The 21,955-nt window shown below is 36.1% G+C and overlaps 1 protein-coding gene across 3 annotated transcripts in view; it reads right to left on the bottom strand.

Moving 5' to 3' along the window:
- The window catches only part of fgf13a (fibroblast growth factor 13a), a 106,495-nt gene that overhangs the window by 57,846 nt on the left and 26,694 nt on the right, over window positions 1-21,955 (bottom strand). For 2 of the 3 annotated variants that reach the window (XM_032555099.1, XM_032555098.1), the window contains exon 3: window positions 2,595-2,762. The exons of the other annotated variant lie outside the window; for it this stretch is intronic. In XM_032555099.1, coding sequence (XP_032410990.1) covers window positions 2,595-2,762 — 168 coding nt within the window. The remainder of the gene's footprint in view (window positions 1-2,594; window positions 2,763-21,955) is intronic. 3 annotated transcript variants of the gene reach the window in all.

Raw genomic sequence — 21,955 nt, 5'->3', positions numbered from 1 at the left:
TTTCCATGTGTCATCTACACACACAGTTCTACGCAATATCCATCCGCATTATACATCACCATTAATGATGTCTTCTGAACCGCTTACGTAAGAGCTGTAGTCTCCCCTCCTTGCTTTGTAAATTCAGTCACGTCCAACTAGAGCTACAGACAAACTGAATAATACATCTGTGCTTCTCCAGGCAGACCTCTGCTCGCACATCATTTCTGTATCTCTTTACCCTCCTCTCTCTTTCCCACAAGCGTAAGTACATGTGCTTGAGCTCTTCAGAGAGTACACAGGAAGCTATCAACAGGTTAACCGATGTTTACTGCAGATACACAGCCAAACATGAGACATTTTTAGATGCAGCAAAAACAGACCAAAACACTGCAGCAAACGCATCAGAAGTGAGAGAGTTCTTACCTATCAGGAAGTCTGAAAAAGAAGACAGTTTCTACAATCTTAGCACTCAGGGACAGATGAAATGCATGGGGAGTAGAAAGCTTGAGAGCCAGACAAAGCAGGGTATGGCTACATGCTTGTTATTTAAACATATTTTCATAACTACACATCCTTATCTGAACAAAGCCCGGAAGCAAAAATAGTTTCTGCAAATTTTTCATGCATCTGCAAACTTCAAAGCAGAAAAACTAAATAAGGGAAGAAAGTGAGAGACGGGAAATTATGTTTGGCTGGGATGGAAGAAACGGGACCGTTAGAACAGGGTACCAAGCAAAATTATTCAAAACCCTGGAATTGTTTTATATGTTATTTATTTTAAAATATTTTGCCATGTAAAAACCATAGATCGTGACACGTATTTTATGTGACAGATCAACACAAAGTTGTGCATAATTGTGAAGTGTAGTAGTTGTAGTAAAGCATCATGTGAGGGATTGTTCAAAAAAGAAAGAACATAAACAATGCTGATCATCCTATCCATCAGACTGTCATACAACAGTGTCTTCAGTCAGGATCTTCTTCAGACATTGTAAAACTGACTGCTACAGGAGATCCTTTGGTCTGCAACCATCTATTATGGATATACCTCTATGAGATCTGTATGTGGAAAGAGTGGAAATATTCTCCCTTCTTTCTTTTAAGTAGATAAAACTCAGATTGCATAGACAGAATTATGGTGATGCATTTTCAAGTCTTTCCAAAAGGTTCTGCCTGGACTCTAGTTGTCTAATGGGTTTGTATCCTGCAGCTCCAGAGCCACCTCAGGCCGTTGGACACACGAGGAGCTCTTAAGTTTGGCCAAAAATTATATAAAAATAGACAAATTATTTGTTTTGTTATGTAAAAGTATTAAAAAATGTTAAGTTTTAGTAGGTATCTCTTAATGCAATGTCTGCACAAGATTTCCATAAAAACAGAAACTACCTGTGCAAGCAATTATTTTTTATGTTATTGGACAGCTTCTCTGTCCCTGCTGAAGAAAAGCAATCACACTTGATGCTGCCACCACCACGTTTCTGTACTGGCAGAGTGTATCTTCAATGACGTACAGTCTTAGTTTTCTAAAACATATATTTTACATTTTGATAACATGTTTACATAGTTCCTTCTTCCACATTTTAGCCCTTTCTAGTTCTCTATTTGAGGCACAGAAAAGTTGTGTTTATAGAGGCTAAAGTACAGATGTGTTTTTAACAAATCAGGTGACATATGAAGGCAGGTTACACTGGTGGATAGATACACATTCATACATCACTTTTCAGATTTTCATTTGTAAAACTACACACTGTTTTATGTTAGTTGATCACATTAAATACCACTGAAATTCATTGAAGTTTGTGGTTGTAACATGACAAAGTGTGAAAGGTTTTAAGGGACATTAATTAACTTGATAGACACACCAGCTGCAGAGCACATGGATTCATAGAATGAAGGAAAGGAGGCACATAGAACAATTTAGGGTGGGAGTCTTGTTGACTTGCATTCTCTAGCTGAACTTATCATTCTTTAGTCATGAATATAAAGTGTAATTCCCCAGAAGGGGTGAATAAAAAAAGTGCCTCATTTTTTTATGAGGCTTTTTGAAGTAGATCTTCCTTTTTAAAATTGCCTAGTCACTGAACTCATTAGAGTGGCAGCAGACTCCATATTTTACCCCTTTTTTTTGCACGTTGTATTGGTCTGAGCATGTGCCTCAGGGTGGCAATGACCGAGTTAATGGGTTGACATAAGGGTGGGATGTGCAGGAGCACAACAGATGCTATGCTCCTCAGACCAACTTAAGCAGTATGAAGGCAGACACAAACACACACATGCGTTCATTCAAATGCATGCTAAACCAGTCTGTTTGCATGATAAAGAGAAAAAAATGTCCCAAAGGCTCTCTGCAAGGAAATACCCCCTAAGCATTAAGTTGTACGCTGTGCTCAAACACACACGCACACATACAAAGTAGCACAAGTGAACCCATGGTACAGCTGGCTAGAAGCGCACGCCATGCTCTCTAAAAATGGTGCAGAAATGAAGGAGAGCCTAGTTTGAAGGGCTGGAGAACTATCACCTTAGACAGAATATGAAATATGGGGAGGGCAAGAAAAGAGCAGCAACTGTGAGCATCAGTAAATCAAGACAAGAAGGTGGTGCACACAAACCTTCGGGCTCTGCACTTTCTTTGAGGACAACTTGCTTCAGTGGGCAGCAGAAGATTTCGTGACACTTAGCACGAAAAGGGGACCCTTTACTCCTTATATCCGCAGAGTGGATGGAGTCCTGCCGTAACATAATGTACTCCTGGGTACCTGGGGCAGCATCATCCTGGACTGCAGCGGTGCCATGACAGAATGAACTGGGGTTAGAAGGTTCACCACAGAGGATCAAAAGAAATCAACAAGAAAAACACAAGGCAAAAACGCAGGCAAATGAAAAATATACAACATTAACAGCAGTAGTAGCTTTAAATATGACTGCTGTAGGAGAGGACAGAAGGAGAGAGAACTAAAGTCAGAGAAATAAATAGACACACTTAGATCAAGAATACTACAGTCAAAGAACAACTCAAATCAAAAACAACCAAATAAAGAAACATATACTGTATCTCTATATATATCCTGCTTGCTGAATAAGACAAGGATTAAAATAACACAAAGAAAATATACAAGACAGCGAACAAGAACAGTTCAATCTGCAGAATCACTATTATGACAGGTTTTAAAATTAAACCAGGACTTGCTGCAATTGAATGAAGTTGTGGGATAGCAAGGCAAACATGCAGGTTAGAATTGCTGGCACTGAGGTAGCCTTAATGGCCCTCAACTGGATTCATGCACTTACAGGTCACACAGGCAGCTGGGATGGCAGATTTGCAGTCAAGAAGTCATGCATACCATGATAGCAAGGAAAACTTATATAACACTTCTTCATGTGTTTAGGAACTCTGGGATCCTGTGAAATTCCCTGTGTTTCTGAGGACGTTCTGCACAGTCACCTATTATTTCTTCCAAATATTTCTCAGGAATTAACAAATTGCTAAAATATTCAAAATACTGATTTCTTCAACAAGTGTGCAGATCTCCAAATCCAACCTCAATGTCTTGCAAAAATATTGAAATTTCCGAGAATTTTTTTTCCGTTTACCTCAAAACTCAATATAATTTATTGTGATTCTATGTGATAGGACGACTGCATTGACATTGTGTTCAAAATTCAAACATGCATTTGAATTTACATAAACTATTTGACGTACATCTGCGTGTGTTACGTCACGTTTCATTGCTGTGAATAAATGTAAACACACTGCGGTAAGCATTGATTGATTCTTTTAAAGCTGCTTTATCTTGGTCAGGGTGTTAGACACAGTCAATAGGTGAGAGATTGAATACAATCCATCACATGCATGTATGAGAGCAAGAACTGCTCATATTCAAGAGAATTTAAAATCTCAGTTTACCTAAAAATACACTTTTGAACTGTGGGAATAAATAAGAGAATCCAATAAAAACCAACTTGTGCATGAGGAGAACATAAAACTAAACACAGAAACCTGGACTGACATTTGAACTCTGGAGCTTTAAGGTAACAGCAGCAATATTTTTAGTTGCTCCTTCTAACTTTAGATTCCATCAATATTAATTAGTTATAAAAAAATGCTCTTATGGTATTTTCTTCTGTTAGACATTTTAAAAACGTCTGCGATCAGAAACACAGTAAGAAACATGCTGTTGTGCTGACATGTTTTGAGCTACATCAATTAGCTTTAGAAATACAGACCCATTGTGAAAAGCTTGAACAACTGTCACATGGCAATGCTCTGTGTGCAGGTTGCGTGTAGGCTTCTAGGTTGGTGGGCAGTGATGGGAAGCTAGATTTTTGAAGAATAATCATTATAATTATTATAATATTAATTGTCAGGGATGAAATCTTACATTTTTATTCATTATTCATTTAGGTCCTTTCTTTTACCATTCCTTCTGCCTTTTCTCTTAATGATTAAATATTTCTATTTGAGCTCAGTACTGCAGTAGTAAAAAGCAATTTTCCTTGTGCAAAAGAAAGATTGTATAAATTCAGGAAAACTTAAAGAAATATCTAATATCAAGCAGCATTAATTAAAGAGTCAGCTAATTATTAGATCATCAGGTATTATAAAAGTGAGTGAAAAGAAAAGGGAAGGAGTTTTCACTCCATCTTTTACAGCTGTCCTTTTTACTCCAGCCTTGATGAAGAACGAACATTGGGACTGAAGGAAACATGATGAATTAAGCATCAGAGCCTGGGACCACAGTCTGCTGGAGACTAGTGAGCTGCCACACAAGTTTATGATGGCTGGTGATCTATAGGTAGTAGTGTTGCTACTAGACCTTCAGCTGAAATTAATACACTTGCCCCAATGACATGAATAAATCTTACATGAGGAAGAAACTGGCCCAAATAAGGCTGTGTTGGTGAGGGTTGGTAGTTTAGTTTGGTTAGTTGCTCATCTGTTTCAGACCACTATTGCAAGTCATCTTTATGGGTTTAGATCCAGAGCAGTGTGAAAGTGATATCTTCCCTTGTAGTAATTTCCATGTGCAGTATAAAGTAAATGACATGCAATTTCTGAATGACTCTGCAGTGCTTGTCCTCGAGTGGGGACTTCTGTGACACAGGGGAGCAGGCCTAATGTGCCAAACCTTTATCATGTTCACTCATGTTCACATATGCCGCTGTTGAACTGGGGTTCAAGGACACGTGTAATCAACTAAAGCACAGTCAGGTCAACAAAAATGAACCACATTCCCGAATGCAATTTGCACAATTTATTCAAGTCATAACTCATATGCATCAAGAAGGTGGAGCTCAGTCATCATGGTTTGACAAAAGGCATACTCACTGAATTAAAATCTGAATTAAGCACAGAAACAGGTCTGTAGCCTGGGGTTTTTGTTTCAGAAATAGCCTGGCCTAAATGTGGTTTTCCAAGGAGCAGAATGTAGCACATTTTCTACTAAGATGCACATTCTCAGCACAGCTCTCATATTATATATTTAAATTGTATATTTTTAGTCTTTATGTTAGAAAAAATCCTTTAGTTTCCTGCAAGAAAATATCAAAATACACATATAACCTGTATTATCAACAGATATGTTATCAAAGTTTGGCATTTGTAGTTAGAATAAAGAAAATGAAATCAGTAAAAAATAACTAAAAAAAACACCAAACATTTGCTACAACTGTTTGGTGTATAATATGACATGGCAATATGTCGTCACTGTTGAGAAAAGGCCTGGAATCTCTGTTTCTGGTTATTTTGGTTCCTTTGTGAAAATCAACTCTATCGGTCACCTTGAACATCTGTTTGGGTAGGGTTAGGAGGAAGCATAGGATAGCGTAGGATGGTTATTATGAAGTAAATTGTATCTTTTAGAAATGTTGAGACATCAGTCTGAAAGAAAGTAAGACATGTTGGAAAATGATTTCAAGCATTTCTGTTCTCTTGAACAGCAAGAGAAACTGCTATTTTAGTAATGCTAACCACAACATCTGCACTAATTCCTACTATAAGTTGACAATAACAGCTGACAGTGTCAACTTTGCTCATTTTGTCCTTGATTCAAAATAAAATTTAAATGTAATATTAAGTATGCCCCTTAATAAACAATTAATGGACAACCCAAGAAGGCTAATAAAATATGGAGTCTTCAAATATCTTACTCTAAAGTTTGTAAAAGGAAATCAAAATCAGATACAATTATTATCAGCATGTATCTCTAATTTGAACTCATTGTATAAAAGAAATTATCTACCTTACATGATATTACGTAATATAATACCATTAGATTTTGCTTTATTTAAACATGTTGTATCAACATCCAACCATGCTATTACTTTAAGACAGAAAACAAGGTTGGTCGATTAAACTGAGAAGAAGTGATGCCTTAAATTTTACTGTTAGGATTATATGTGCCTTCACACCTTAAATTCAGCGAGAGATATGGAGCTGACCTTGATGGCACACGATGATCATATAGGTTGCTTCTGTTCTGAAGGTTGCATACATTGCAGTACAGTATAGAACAGTACTGATAGAGGTCTACTATTTATAAACCTGTCCTGGCTGAGTGATGATGACATGATCAAAGACAGGAATGAGACGACCGTTTCAACCAATTCATCTGAGAAATCTTTTGGTCACTCTGTTACACTGGTTACCTGTGGGAGTGATGAGTATTTTAAATTTTAAATGAAAAAAAGCTCTCAAAAATTGTTAAACTTAACATCCATAACAACAATTATTTATCTGTGAAAGAGTCAGAGAGCTGGCTTAAAGATTCTATTCTGAGATGTTTTAAAGCCTTTCTAATATTAGTCTGTGCTCACACTAAAAAGGATCTCCTTGGTGATTCAGAAATATGTTTAGTATGCTATCTGTGTGTGAGCATATGTGCATGATGAGTCAATGCTGGCTAAATATGTGGAATAACACACTAATTCAAAAAGAATATAATTTAAACAAGAAAAAAAAATACTTAGTAAAAAATTTGCCTTGAAAAGAATCTCAGAATATTTCTGAAGTGCAAAATGGAATGACATTTAACAAAGTAGAACAGAAAAAGACCAATGAACCAAAGTTTTGTAACACCTGTAAATATTCTTGTTTGCTAATATATTAACCAATAACTGTTCATAAATAGTTGATTTAACAGTAACAATATTTGAGTTAAAAATATCTACAAAAAATTTAAATGGCCAGTTTGAATTTATTTAGATTAAATAACCACTCTATTTTGTAACTTTATTTGATGTATTTTAATATAATTACACTGTAGTCAATCACCATAAGCTTTTTTAACGCTGGTTACCTGCCAAGCTCGTTCAGAAGTGCAGTAAAAGTTTCTGTAATAATATTTTAGTTTTGCTTTACTGGCTCAAAGTTATATCCAAAATAACATTTTAATCCACCTTAAAGACTTTAACAAACTAAGATCATGAACAGTATTTAAGAGATCATGCTGCTATATTTTCACAACAGCTGAATTCTTTTCCAACTTTCAGGTTAACTTACACTTTTTTGAGTTTGCAAACTTGACTGAGCTCTCGGTTATCAGACTCTTCTCATGTGGAACAATTTCCAGTTTGGGTTTAAGAGGAAGGCACCCTCCCTTTGGCTTAAAACTTTTCTTTGTGATAAGGCTTATAGTTGGGCTTACAGTGTGACCCTGAACAATCCTGTTACTTTCGTTATGCTGCTATAAGGTGAAGCTCCTCAGGAAACAGCTGTGTTTTCTTCTGGCTGATATTCCTGACCAATGTCTTTGTGTCTGTCAGAAACCTGTCCTTCCAACCACCCTGCTGGTCATGGCATAATTCTACATTTTTGGAGTGATTTTACTGAAGGTCTCTTGTTAAAATGGGTTATATTCTTCACTGTTACCTCCTGCGATGTTTTTGTCCAATATGATATTAAATTAAAGTGAAAATTCATTGTAATTCTTTTTTTATTGACACTACATGAATAAATTAAAATGAAATTTGAGGCTATTTAACTGAAATCTAAATAATATTTTACTGGATTAACATAATCTCTCGCTATAAAATGTAGAAAATTCATCTGAGTTCATTAATTTAGTGAAAAAAACAATGCCATATGAAGAAATACCTCTTAACAAAATCACTCATGGTGCAATTGAACCACTGAAACATCTGTTTTTATATTTACCATTTACATTTTTAAGCTGATTTTAGTTTTATAATATTTTAATTAGTAATCTACATTGGACTTTGGTTTTCGTGGGGTCACGGACCAGAACCGCCCGTGAATATCAAAGAATCCATGAATACTTCAAGCCCTGTCTAAAATATATCTTATCAGCTTAAAAGCCAAATATACTTTAATATGAATTAATACACACAGCGGAAACCATCTTAAGACTACTGCAGATGCTAATATCTCCAGTTTTCCTTATCTTTGTTCTTTGGGGTACAGCCAATCAGCAGCAAGCAAAATGAATGGTGCTTTGATATTGGCTGCTTTGAAAACGGCAGCCATTAGTCAGCATCTTTGTGCCTTGGTATTTCAGCTTCCCAAGCTGCATTTTCTTTCACATTTTTTAGATATGCTCTATAAAAATATCACCTAAGTTGTATAGAAAAACGTATGAATAGCAGGGTTCCCCTGTTCTGGGTGTAACCATTATGCAACACAGAGGAAGACTTCTTTTTGGCCATCGGTCACTAAGCTGGATGATGACCCAGGTTTATCCTCTCAGCCGACACAGTGAGAAGGTAAAATATGCCCAATTGTCTCTCAGCAGGATAATGAACCCAAATACATGGCCAAATCAAAACTGATCCACAGACACAAATTCAATCTTCTTCCATTGCCATTTGCCATCTACCTCAATCAATTGGAAAACCTGAAGTAGTTCATTCTTTTAGCACTATAAATGACAATAAATGATTTGTGGTGAAGTTAAAGCAGGTAAACCCAACAACATCAGTGAAACATGTATGAAGGGAACATCAAGTACAGCAACAGCAAAATGTTTACAGAAATATATCTCCCACTTTGAACTATCGAGAGAAAGTTTACAAAGATTAATGATCAAAAATGGATCTCGGGTTAAAAGTTGCATTTTTTATTTTTTACTTTCAGCGTAAGACTGTGCTATATTGAATTATATTGAAATTAGACTGAACTGGACTTCAAATAAAATTATTGGTGAGATAAGGCAGCATTCATTTCACATTAAATTTGATATGTTGCCTCTTTTGTAGTTTAACTATTGTGAACTTGGTGGTTAGCCCACGTAAATAATCTAATTATTATTAATAATCTAATTTCTCATGATGGTGTTATTGTAAAACACCATCATGTGTTTTACAATATTGCCTCCAGATATTTAAACTGGAGGCAAAGAGCGAGATGTCCTGTAATTTGCTCTTGTCCCATTTATCTATGTGAAAATATCTATTTCACATAGATAAATGGGAAAACTAAAGATGCAACAAGAAATCAGCTGATGACCAGGATCATCTGATTTTCAGCTTGACCTGCCCTCATCAAATTGCCAGCACACATAACATTTAAATGTTTATAGAAGAGGCAAAGGGATGTGGTTGCACTCAGTATGCACATAAATGACATAAACAAGCTTCATCCCTGTCATAGATCCAGGTTTTTCATCTTGGAAACAGGCAGGAATAAGGGAAAAAACATCCCCCGTAAAGCTGCTTAATGCTTAAGATCTTTTTCATTGCAATTAACACCTGACATGTGCAAAGAGGATTAAAAAGCATGTGGATTCAACCTGCTGCTGTCTGCTGATCATTTGAACTTTACATTCTGAAGGACTGGATGTAGTTTATCCAATATTACATTTATCATATCGACCTTTTCAATTTATTTGTTTCCATTCGTGCTGATGCTTACATCGCAGTTGCAGATTCCATAAAGCTGTTCAGAGATGAGTTGATGCATCCAGTCTTAAATGACTCCCAATAAATGATTAACTAAGCATCAAACAGGACTGATTTTTTCAGAGATTCTCTAGAAAATCTAAAGGTAACTCAAACGGTTGTCCTTCTATAAAGTACACTAACCTAAGTAATATTGTTCAGACAAAAGTGGTTTTTAGGTTGCATGTTATCACAGTTTTTAGCACTGTTACCTTGCAAAAGGAAGATCCTGGCTTTTGAATCTCAGGCTGCAGTTTTTCTTTCCAGTTCAAAATCCTGCATGTTAAGTGAAGTTTTCTCCCTAAATTGCCTTTTAGAGGGATCGGGGGTGTGTGTGTGTGTGTGTGGATGTTTGCCTCTGTGTTGCCCTGTGTCGGAGTAGCAACCTGTCCAGGGTGTACCCAGCCTCTCAACCAATTAGCACTAGAGATAGGCACCAGCCCCCCTGAGACCTTACAAGGATAAGCGGGTATAGAAGATGGATGGATGAAAACTGGGTTGTTAATTAACTACTTAGGTGAGGCACCTTGATCTGAATTTCAGGAGAAGCAGAGCAAGCATTTAGCCTGTCGGAAGATAAGCCATTTTTTTCTTTTTGTTAATAGATTTTTTTTCTATAATCTTTTTTTGCTGACTTGCAGTTTTGCACCCCTTAAAGATGTGGACTTGGTGAACTTTGGCCATTTAATTAACAACTAATCGCTGTCATTGTTATGCTGCTTTTAAGTATTGACATGTATTCAGTGCTTGTACCAAATTTACTTTGGATGGCTTGTATATTCTTCCCTTTTACCCACCTCTTTAATTTAACAATGCACTAACATTTGAAACTGTTTATGGAGAACATACATATTACACTTTTTTGTAATTATGTGCCTCTACGCAATAACTCCCAGCAATAAGGAATGACAAAACTTAAATAGATAGAACTTGTTTTATCTTAAGACTTCAGTCTCAAAGATCGCAAACTCTTAGCATTTATCCCCCTCTGATCTTTTAATTACAGCTAAATTGTATCACATAATCTAAAGTTTGCATATGTCCCAAATTTGCTCAGTACTAAGAAATACCTGATCAGATGCTCAACATGTATGATCCAAGCAAATAAAGAGTTTGGTAACACTTTATTCATGTATAAGACTGACATGACGCTGTCATAAACTTGATATAACATCTGTCATGAACATGAAGGAGTCTTAATGAATGTTTATGACTGTTGTCATGAAGTGTAATTCAGTAAATAATGACACTTTTAATGTAAAGTTGGCACTTAATGGACTTTAAATGCAACTTTTAGTACAACTTTGCATTAGAAATGTCTTCTTCTTTTACCAATGACACTTCATACCATTTGTTATGTTTATGTTTCATGACTGTCTTATGCACACTACTTCAAATAAAATATTGTAAAAAATTTTCATAGACTGATAATATGAAACATCAGTGTTTGATAAATTATTATTACCCACCAAATGTCTTCTTTCTTTGTGTACGAACTAGCTGCATTACGTAACATGTTGACTTTATTTGGCTTCTGCTCTGTACTGTCAGGGCCAGCAGAGACCTGTCCCCATGTTCTGCTGTTTTACGATGCTGAATGCACAAACTGATGTCTAAACGCATGGATGACCCATGGATTGCATGGGTCATTTCTATCTCCATCCATTGCTATGAGTTTATCTGAGGATTCAGTAGATTTTTGCTTCATAATTTAGACGTTTTGCACTTTGAGACACTTATCTTTTCATGACCTCATTGTCTCAAACACCTTTGTTCTGGGTCATGTGATAAAACACCACATTCAATCAATTAATAACTTTTCAGATGTCTGTTACTTAATCTAGATAGTGTTTTGCCACCATATTATTAACTATATTATTAGTCATGAGCACTATGTAATCATATCACTACTAAGTTTTCATACATTTTGAGAAGCCTCTTTATTAATTACGTGACCAAAAAAAGTGCTTGATCCAAAAACCCCTCTGCCAAGAACGCATATGGAGTGCAGCATCTTTCTCTGCCAACCAGATCAGCTCCCAGATGGGCATCGACTGCTCACAGTTTAGTTCATAAATGCAGATTTACAGCCTCTCCTGTTGTTAGAGGAAAGAAGGTAACAGAGGGAGAGTGGGTGGAGAGTGAAAGTGGAGGAGTGAAGTCATGTGCAAATTGTAGATCAACGAGTAAAAGGTGGAGTGGAGAAGATGGATTTGACCTTAAAATCTCATTATTGTTGGTATTTTATCAAGATTTTCTCAATGACGATATGTGAGGCAGGGAAGGTAGAGTTAGGCTTTCATTATTAGATCTGTGAAAGAAGAAAAAATATAAGTAGGCATGCATATTTTTTGTACTGACTGGAGTTTTCTAGCTAATCACCAATATTTAAAAAGTCTGATTTGCAAATTCTAACTTTGGCCTGTGCTGACTGTTTTTATCTGAAAAATCACTAAATACAGTGACAAAGAGGCTAAGTTGGCAACAGTGTCAGCAATGGCAAACTTTCAAACCTTTGCGAAGGTAGGAAACATCGGTTTCTCGTGTAAGTAGGCTGATCACCGAATCCCCAAAATTAAGGAATTCAGTTTAGGGATGAACTAATAAATCAGTAGCCCCCTAAAAAGGATTATTGTGTTAAATTTTGTTTTCTTTTGAATCATGGAAACTAATACTTTCTTTCAATGATAAAAATGATTGTTAGCTGAAAATAAATGTATCTCTGTAAGATGCATACTTCATATTTCAATTAAAGTGTGGAAAAGATTTCAAATGGGAAAAAAAATTAAAGTAAGAATGCAACACAGGATAATGGCAGCATCTTAAAAATAAATCCAATATCAAGAAAAAGATTTTCCACTATGGCTTATGCTCTCCTGGTTTTTTTTGTTTTTGTTTTATTCAAAATCATGAATTCACTTTCAATATCAATTGATCCAAGAGACTCAACTATCTTAGCCTTGGTGCCTAGGATTACATAAAGGATTCAAGTCCATCCAAAGGTAATTAACGAACAGCTAACATCAATATCTGAATCATCAAATATTTACGATAAGTATTTGGTGATTCTATTTCCTCATGATGCATTTAGAGAAAATTAATTTCCTTTCCTTCTTTGTTTGTGTCAAGTTGTGGAAATATTAAAAGCATTTGTTAGCCCAAAAGACAGGAACCAAACCCTAAAACTTGGAAAAAGATATAAGCAGGCAGCTAAAGCAAGTGCAAAGCCAGCATTTATCCATTTCCAGTAGATGAGACGAGCTGAAACAGTTACAGTTACAAAGATAGACTGCAAAATTTGGAAAAAATCCTGTCCTTTTCTAAACCTGCACCAGGTACTTACTAAATTATTTTAAATAACACTTGTCTTCTAACTCACTAGAAATATATATTTGTTCTAAATTAATCATCCATAAATAAATCTGCCATGTACTGAGCCTAATTATTCAGCAAATAATTAAGTTGTCTTAAACTAGAATTCACCTTGTTACTGAGCAGAAACAATCGCAGTACCTTTATTTAATTAATGGTCATTCATGTAAATTGCTTTAAAAAAGTCAACCATTCAAAGGGTGCAGCAGAGTTGACTAACTTATCTATAAAGCACAATGTACCATGTGCTTTATAGCTTAAATTTTTAAATTCTTATCAAAATTCACATCTGTATTTACTAATTTCTGGAGGTGATCAGATCAACCAAGTTGGATGTTGGTCCCAGGACTGAACGGGGCCAGTGAAGACATGAGTGGCTCCCAAACTATCATGATTTTAAGATCTGATAGCATCTGAAAAGTTAAACTCTATACCTAAGCATTAATTATGCAGCTGGGCCATTCAGAGTTGTTTCCCTGTAGTTTTCATAAACGCTTTACAGAGTCAGAGTGAGTTGAGTTAATATTTTCTCCCCCACTTTAGCACAATAAACAAAGAAACAGAGACAGACAAAGAAAGAGAGAAAAAGAGAGAGAGAGAAAAGAAAGAGAGAGAGAGCGTTCTCAGCTGAAGCTTCTGGCACAGCAGAGATAAAAAAGTGACATCCAGGAGCAATGCAGGAAAAAGAGTTCATACCATAAGTCTTATGCAGGCGCTGCACTTGAGGGACTTAAAAAGTGATACTTAAATTTCTTCTTCTCTCCTATTTGAACCCAAATGTAGTGTTCATAAAAATAAAAAATAAAAAACAAGCCTCTGTCAGATGTAACACCGCATATGAAGAGCTGGCATCCATAGAAAGAGCCACTATGTTGAACTCTTTACGAACATCATACAAGGCAGAGGCTTATAAGTGAACTGTGTAACTGTGTTATTGTAAAGGCACAAGTATTTCTGCGTATTTTTGTTTCTACTTGCAAGTATGCATATACAGCAAGATGATGCTGGCCGGCTTTGAGACAAGCTGCAGGCTAAGTTTACTATCTGGTGTTTACGGCGTGGCGGATCAGAGGGATTACAATTACACAGAAACTGCTTAAGACAGCTGTGTTACTCAGCGATATCAAACCGCCCACACATGCCGTATGCTGACACCGGGCATCAACCACAACAAGTGGTAAATAGAAATCTACACCCTTCCTGGTATTTATGAGCACTTACTGGCAACAGGTGACTATCAAGGGTGCAGGAGCTTTCATCGACAACATATCATAAGCAATTATACAGATGCTTCTAATAACAGCAGAGCCAAGAAAAACATTATTTTTCATTTTATTGTATAATAAGTTATAAGGATTCCCAACATCACAGACAGATCTGTAGCTTCTGGAAATTCTGTATAGCTGCTGTGTTAAGATAAAATTACTTTGTTGTCATGCAAAGGTTTTTATATTTCTTGAAATTCAGGCGCTGGTGGAGGAAACATGACTTGGTGTTCCTCTTTTCCACTAAATCCCAAAACATTGAAGTTTGTGGTTGGAGAATAAATGTAAACATTTAGGGAGTATAGATACTTTTACAAGTTAGTTATTGAAACAGACAAATATAAGTACTTTTAGAGTTGGTCTCAAGTATTTGTTGACTTAGCTATTCATGGATTGTTGTGATCCTTGACCTCCATAAAGGAATGTAGATCGACAGTAAATTATTATTATTATTAATATATCAACATTCAGCAATTATAGAAAATTGAAGGAACAAATAGGAGTGGATACCAGCACAGTCTCTGTTAAGAGATTTTTTTGTGTTTAATTGAGGATACTTAAAGCTAATTGTGACTAACATGATTTTCTTAAATATTGCGCAATATCTTTAAAAATGTAACACTGTGATTGGGAGTAGTTTCTGGGAGGAATGTATCGAGAAAAAACAGTGAATCAGCTAAATACATTGCTCACTTATAGCATTCATGCAAAGGTTTAAAATCTCTTTCTGTTTCTACTCTCATTATGATAGGTAACAGATTTAAATTGCTTCAAATGAAATTGAAAACTACCCTTCTGCTGCAGGGTGCAGTAGCGATTTTACCCCTGCAGAAACTATCCCATTATAAAGTACAAAAATAGCTGGCTCAAAGAGTGTGAGCAGCCACCAGAAAAGCTATTTCCAGCAATGGTTGCAAAAGAGTTGACCAACTTAAATATTAACTAACTTTTTCACAAAGTAAAAGAACTGACACTTGCAGCTAAGAACTAAACTTTAAGAGTCAGTGTGAATCTACTATATAATGTAGGGAAAAGTTTTAAGCATTGAATTGTACTAGAGTAGAGAACTATTCCCCCCCCAAGCAGTCCATTATTTCACACACTAACCCAGATTATTCTCCACTCACTGGTCATAAGTCATGAGAAAAGTGACCTACAACCAGTGAGCCCACTGGTGCTGCTATAATGCAACTAAAAGCAGCAGTTAAAAACATATCTTATGTACAAACAAAGCCGGACTCTCTTAAGAGACCGGCTTTGTTGACTGACTGAAGAAAAGCTATTTCTAAAGGCATAGAAACAATCTTTTGTAGCTGTAAAATGTGAGGAAGAAAATTTACAAGCTGCACTTTGTCTACCACTGGGATTTTATGATAGCAAACCCATCAAACAACACAAAGTGGGGAGAAAGTCATCAGAAAACCATGAGGCTGGTGAGGTTGGAGTAATTAAAATGTAATTATGAGGAAACCTGAGATACAAAATCATGATGTTATTCACCAACAAAAAAGTTCTCAAATACACAATAATTTACAACTCAATCAAGTAGTGAAAGTGACCTGTTTTGAAACCTGATTGGTAGGCAAAATACATCAAATAAATCTATAAAAATAATAATCCAACACTTGAGGTTAACACAAAAGATCCGAACACGTAATACAGACACAAATACAGTGAGGACAAAAAAAATGTTTCAAATGTATTTATTTTAGTTGTTTTTATTTATAATGCAACTAATACTTTTAAATTTAAGATTAAAATTTACAAAAATTGCAAGATTTTATGACAAAATATAAAAACATGTGGCATGTTTTGTGATAAACTGGTTTCATGAATTGGTCCCAAATTTAACGTCCTACTCCTGAGCATAATCCCTCTAATCCCTCCATTCCTTGGATGCATCTTATGTATTTTTAACTTGTTTTAGTTTTTCTGTTTGTTTTGTTTTACCTCTCTATCTCTTTTATTGATGTGCATGATGTTTATACATTAAAGAGGTAAAAATATTCATCCACCCATCCATAAGCAACTATGGATGGGTTTAAAAATTAACTACCTTTGATTTTGCTGCTGAATCAGAATGAATTCTCAACATATTAATTATTTTTCTTCTTCAGAGTAAAGTTAAAAGTAGAAAATGATGCAATGCAACAAATCAATTTGGGGGCTTCTGGTTGTCCACCAGCTATTTTTAATCCAACACAAATGCTGTCAAAACAAGTATTGACAGCATGTAAGATTTACAACAGCCTCGGGGAACTATGATGTGAGCAGAGGGAAATCAGCAGTCGCTGATGATCTTCATGTGAAAATAATTCTGTAACTGAGATCCAACCCCTCAGCCCCCCGCTCTTTTCCAGAACAGTCCACACTGAGGTGTTACTGGAAGCAATGAGAGAGCCAAGTCCCATCATACTCCAGTACTTTGCAGATCTCATTCATGTCGCACATAGATAGATGGATTACTGATGCATGAATGGATAACTGAAACGAATCAAATAAATTCTCGTCCTCGTGTTTACAGTCTCTTCCTCCTGCAGAGGAAGATTACAGTGTTACCCCGTCGCTTATGGCCCCACCAGCTGTTTGGGTGCCAGTGTATATTTGAACAGTAAATGCTACGTGCAAACACAAAAGGCCACAAAACACTAAACTGCTTCTCTGTGTTGCAGATAATTACCATGACAACACCCACACCAAGAAATGAGATAGAATTGCTGGAGGAGAAATACTGCAATCTGTGTGATTTTATGTACAAGTCACCGATCAGATTAGGCTGGTTTTTCTCATGGGAAATGAAATATCAATGTATCAATCAAGTATTCATCACCAACTGGTAATTCATCTTCATTTACCATTCTAAAACTGGGATTCAATTCAAGTTGTAAAAACCCAAAGTCATACCTTCTTTGATTGTGCAACAAAATAACGTGTAAACAGGGATGACTAACACAAACACTCCTGACGTAAAAAGGCTTGTTTGTCTGCTGCTACTCTGCAGTACAAGTCCTTGTTAAATATTTGATGGCCATATATGTGCAGCAAAATGCTATTTGGAGCAAACAAGAGCAGCTTTGGTTCAATCGCTGCTGTACTGAGTATTAGTTACAAAAGATTTACTCTGAGTAATGAAAGCGGATATTTCTATTAAAGTCATTCCTCAAAGGATGCTTTGATTTCTTTGAAGTGAGTTTCACATTTATGTTCCAGTCCAGTGTATGCATCACCTACAGAAACTGTCAGCTGCAAGAATAGAAAAAAACCCCAGCAAGGTGTGACAGCAGATTTCTTTAGCCACGTATAAATATCTGCTTCTCAAAATACTCATAGGTGTTCATGTCATTGCTATTTTAGAAATATTTTACCTATTTTGGCTCCCATTAGACTGCACTCTTTAATAATAACTGAAGCAACTGTTATTTTCTTTTCAAGGCCACCATAAACATGACTTTTATTAAAAACAAAGATTTAGTGCTTGATGGTGGGGACACAAAAAGTAGACACATTGCACTGGAAGATTCACAGCTATGGTGGATCTGCTTTAAGGATGTTAGCTATGTAACCCAAATCAATATACACACTCTGAAGGTTTGAGCAAGAAATTTTTTTCTAATATTTCAGAAGAATTGACTGATGCAAACATGGATAAGAACCAACGTCAAAGGAAGGAGGAAATGGAAAAAGAGTTTTGGAAAATAATATGAAATACAGTCAAATGACAAAAAAATTTTCCTGAGAAATGTTATGTCATAGTTTGTCAAAATACTATCAATCCAATTTAAAAAAACATGCAGATAGAAAGGTATAAATCAGCTAAAAGGTAAATTGTTCTGGAGAAAACAAAAAACCTGAACTTTAAAATGTTCCCTCAAAATCAAATCTGTCATCATAACTAAAAGCTTCCTCATCTGGTTCATAGGTGGGTTTGCAATAGCAGTTCTACCATTTAGCTTTTACTCAAAACCAAGCAGCACAGAACCAAATGCCGCACTGAAGCAGAAGAGATGGCTCAGAGAGGGAGAGATACTTGATGAAGCATCCATTTCCTCATGTTATTATGCCTGTAACGCTACCATGCCAGATGTCCCATTCAGCTGAGATGAAGAGATACTGAAAATAAATCAAGGATTCTGTTATTTGCAACTTTAAAGAATGAAAGAAACATCCAGAGTTCTTATGAGTCATAGCCAGCATCTTGGGAAATATTCTCTTATTTTCTTATATTTTTGCCATGCATATCATCACTTATAAGTTACTATTTAATTTCTGGTCTTCTGCCTTTGGTCACATTACTTTGCTCTCAGAGACAGATTGCTAAATCACAGATGTCTTTAAGAGGGGTTATGCACTGTAGGGCAGAAAATCACAGAAGTGTCTCAAATTGGCTCGTTTTCAACTTGTCTGGCTCTAACCACTGATTTATGGGGCAGGGACTCTAAATTCAAATCATCACAGTGAACATCACTGAACCCAACCCACCATACCTTACTGCTACCAGGTTGCTATAAATACTACACTCTTTGGTGTGAATGTTGTGCAGGAAGTTTAAAGTAGCTATTTTCAGTATCAAGAAGGTTTTCAAAAATGAAGAAAGCAGTAAAGAACAGAGGACCCACATGCATGTAGGCAGCAGGAAGATTGAGAGTAAAAATAGGGATATTTACTAAAACAGCTAATAAAATAACCTTAAAATACATGACCAAATCTGATAAATTAATTAGGGTAAATATGACTGATTTTCAGGGATAAACAAGAGTAATTGTGTGTTCCTAGAGTGGGATATCTGAGTATTCAAAGAAAACAATATATGGCATAATGCTGACGATGCAATCTGCCAGGTTTCTAGAAAATTTTTAAACTACTTTGAATAAATAGTTGAGCTTTCTGTACTGTTCGATAAGTAGGATCAAGTGAACTGAAATAACTTTTTTTGTAAAGTGCCTCGATACAACATTTGTTGTGAATTGAAGTAATCTGAATTTAATTGATGTCGACAGGTGCGGAAAAGAAAAAACTGATTTATCTTGTTTTTCTGAAATTTCAGATCCAATAGTATAATTTTTAAAGGATTTAATCCGGTCTGTTGCTGTGGCCACCCAGCTACTCTATATATCTTGTCCCTCAATAATATCAGCGCAGTAAGCCAGCAAACAGGAACATGCCACCACTGGCAAGTGTGAGAAGAGCTTACAACTGTACACATGATTTCACAGTGTTACAAGTGGATTTCCCCCTACAGTTTATCAGATTTAAATCTAATGCAGACTGGATTAGCTTTTGTCCTTCTTGTGACCCAACCCAAAACACTCCATTATAGATGAAGACCATAACCATCTGAGGGACAGAATTTACTATATAACACACCTCTGATTCAGCACAACACCCTTTCCCGAATCTTTCTGCATCTGGGACCAGTAGGAAATGCAAAGAAGCCATTAGAGCTAGCTCATCATTCTGCATAGTGACTTTCATGTGTGATCCTCTGTCTGCTTTGTGAAGTCAGTCACCATGCCCTTTATTAGAAAAGCCTCAAAGAGAGACGAGGGAATGCTATCAAGTACAAAGTACCGGTTTCAGTCAGGATTGAAATTATAGCTCTGGAAACCCTATCAGCAAAGTGAGCAACAGTGGTTTTCTATGACCTTTTAAGCTGCTGATCTGCAGTTTCACTAGTCACAGAGGGTTGTGGGTAAAGCAGAGACAAGCTAGTTATTTCTCATAAGGGCAACAACAGAAGGAGACTGGCAGGTACAAACAGTCTCCTGAATATTTAAACAGTAAATCTTCAATAATGTCACTTTTGTTTTGATTATTCCAAATGTTTTTGGGTTTTTTTTTCAAAAATAAATGACATTTACAGAGGTCAGTAATGCAGAAAGATGAGATAACCACCTCATTACTGCATCCATCATTGTATGCCTGATCCCTGGCATGCCCTCATTTTGCTCACTGTGCTGACCTCTGACCTGCACCATAACCAGACCCACTGAGACTCTTCAAGAGTAAAACTGTGAACATTGAGGTCCATGGCAGACGGCATGGAAGCAGTTAACCAAACATCAGGTGCTCTAAATACTCTAAATCTGGGACATCAGGGCAAGATCAGCAACCTTGGACTTTTCACATGTTGGATTGATGGGATTGATGTAATCAGGTTAATGGACATAGCCGTATGAATACAGGAAAATATACTTTGTACTGTTTTGTAAAGGTTTGAAATCAAATTAAACTAAAAGATGCAGATCAATGCAGTAAGAAAAAGCAATTTTCTGGATATTTTTCCAATTTGTTGTTCCTTTCGATGCAAATAACTTTAGGTTTTGTTTCACAGTTGCACTCTAGATTTATTGGTATTCAGGATTTATTTCTGGTAATTATATAGAGAACAGTTGAATTTTTAAGATTTCCATTTGAAAACTGGCAGAAAATCCAGTCAAATAAAATGAACTTCTCTATGAAACTTTCAACTTGTATAAGTTGACACCTTTGTTGGCACTCTTCTGTACTTAAAAAGTTTCAAAATGAAATTTGTATTACAGTTGCATAATCTGACACTGAAATCAATACAAAAATCTACTATTTAATTTGAATGGCTTTATTTATTCAGGAGAAATCTTTACATAAATAATTAATTGTATATTAAAATAGATACAGAAACACTGTTGGAAATAACCAATGTTGGTGAACATTTCTTCTCTGTGTTGTTACAACCTTTGTCTTGCACCAAGAAGCTTTTGCATTCAAATCCCGGATATGGGCCTAAATATTTGGTTAGCTGGTCACTACCCATAGATCTGAAAGTGTGTGTGCACGGCTGTTGTATAGAGTGTCTGTGTGGAGTCGTGTGACACACTAGCGACCTTTCCAAGGTGCACCATACACATTACTCAAGACTTCTGGAATAAGCTTCCAGCCCTGCATTAATTAGGCAGATATACAACATGAACACCTGGTTTGGTTGATTTATTGATGAACTATTTCAAGCAGAATCTATAAACATTATAGACAAAAGTGTTATAAGCAAGAAGCAAAAAACTGTTGCTGTTTTATTTTATGTTATGCACACTCAACCTACCAAAGTGCCTTAAACTCTGAACTATGCAAGTGTTTTTAAATATACTCAGATCAGAACACCACAGGCTGAATCCACTCATGGAAGTAATCCTTCATTCACACAGTTAGACGTTGTAATCTGCATCCTATACAGCTTGCAAATAATTTAGCAAAGAACTTTCAGGTGAGAATACCCTGCATGACACAGCGCGAGTGAGCTGCTCTAAATCAATCCCTTATTTACAGAAATGGATCCTGCATGTTGCCATACTTGGAGTATACTAGCCCTATAGCCTACATTATGACCTAGATGGAAGAAAGGGGAACAGCAGAGGGACTCAAACACTTTTCTCTCTATCTGCTGTCTCACTGGAAGAGCACAGCTCTGC

This window comes from Xiphophorus hellerii, chromosome 23 (genome assembly GCF_003331165.1).
Source record: "Xiphophorus hellerii strain 12219 chromosome 23, Xiphophorus_hellerii-4.1, whole genome shotgun sequence".
NCBI lineage: Eukaryota > Metazoa > Chordata > Actinopteri > Cyprinodontiformes > Poeciliidae > Xiphophorus > Xiphophorus hellerii.
Note: the sequence above shows the minus strand (reverse complement) of the source record. Positions and strands in the feature narration are given on the sequence as shown.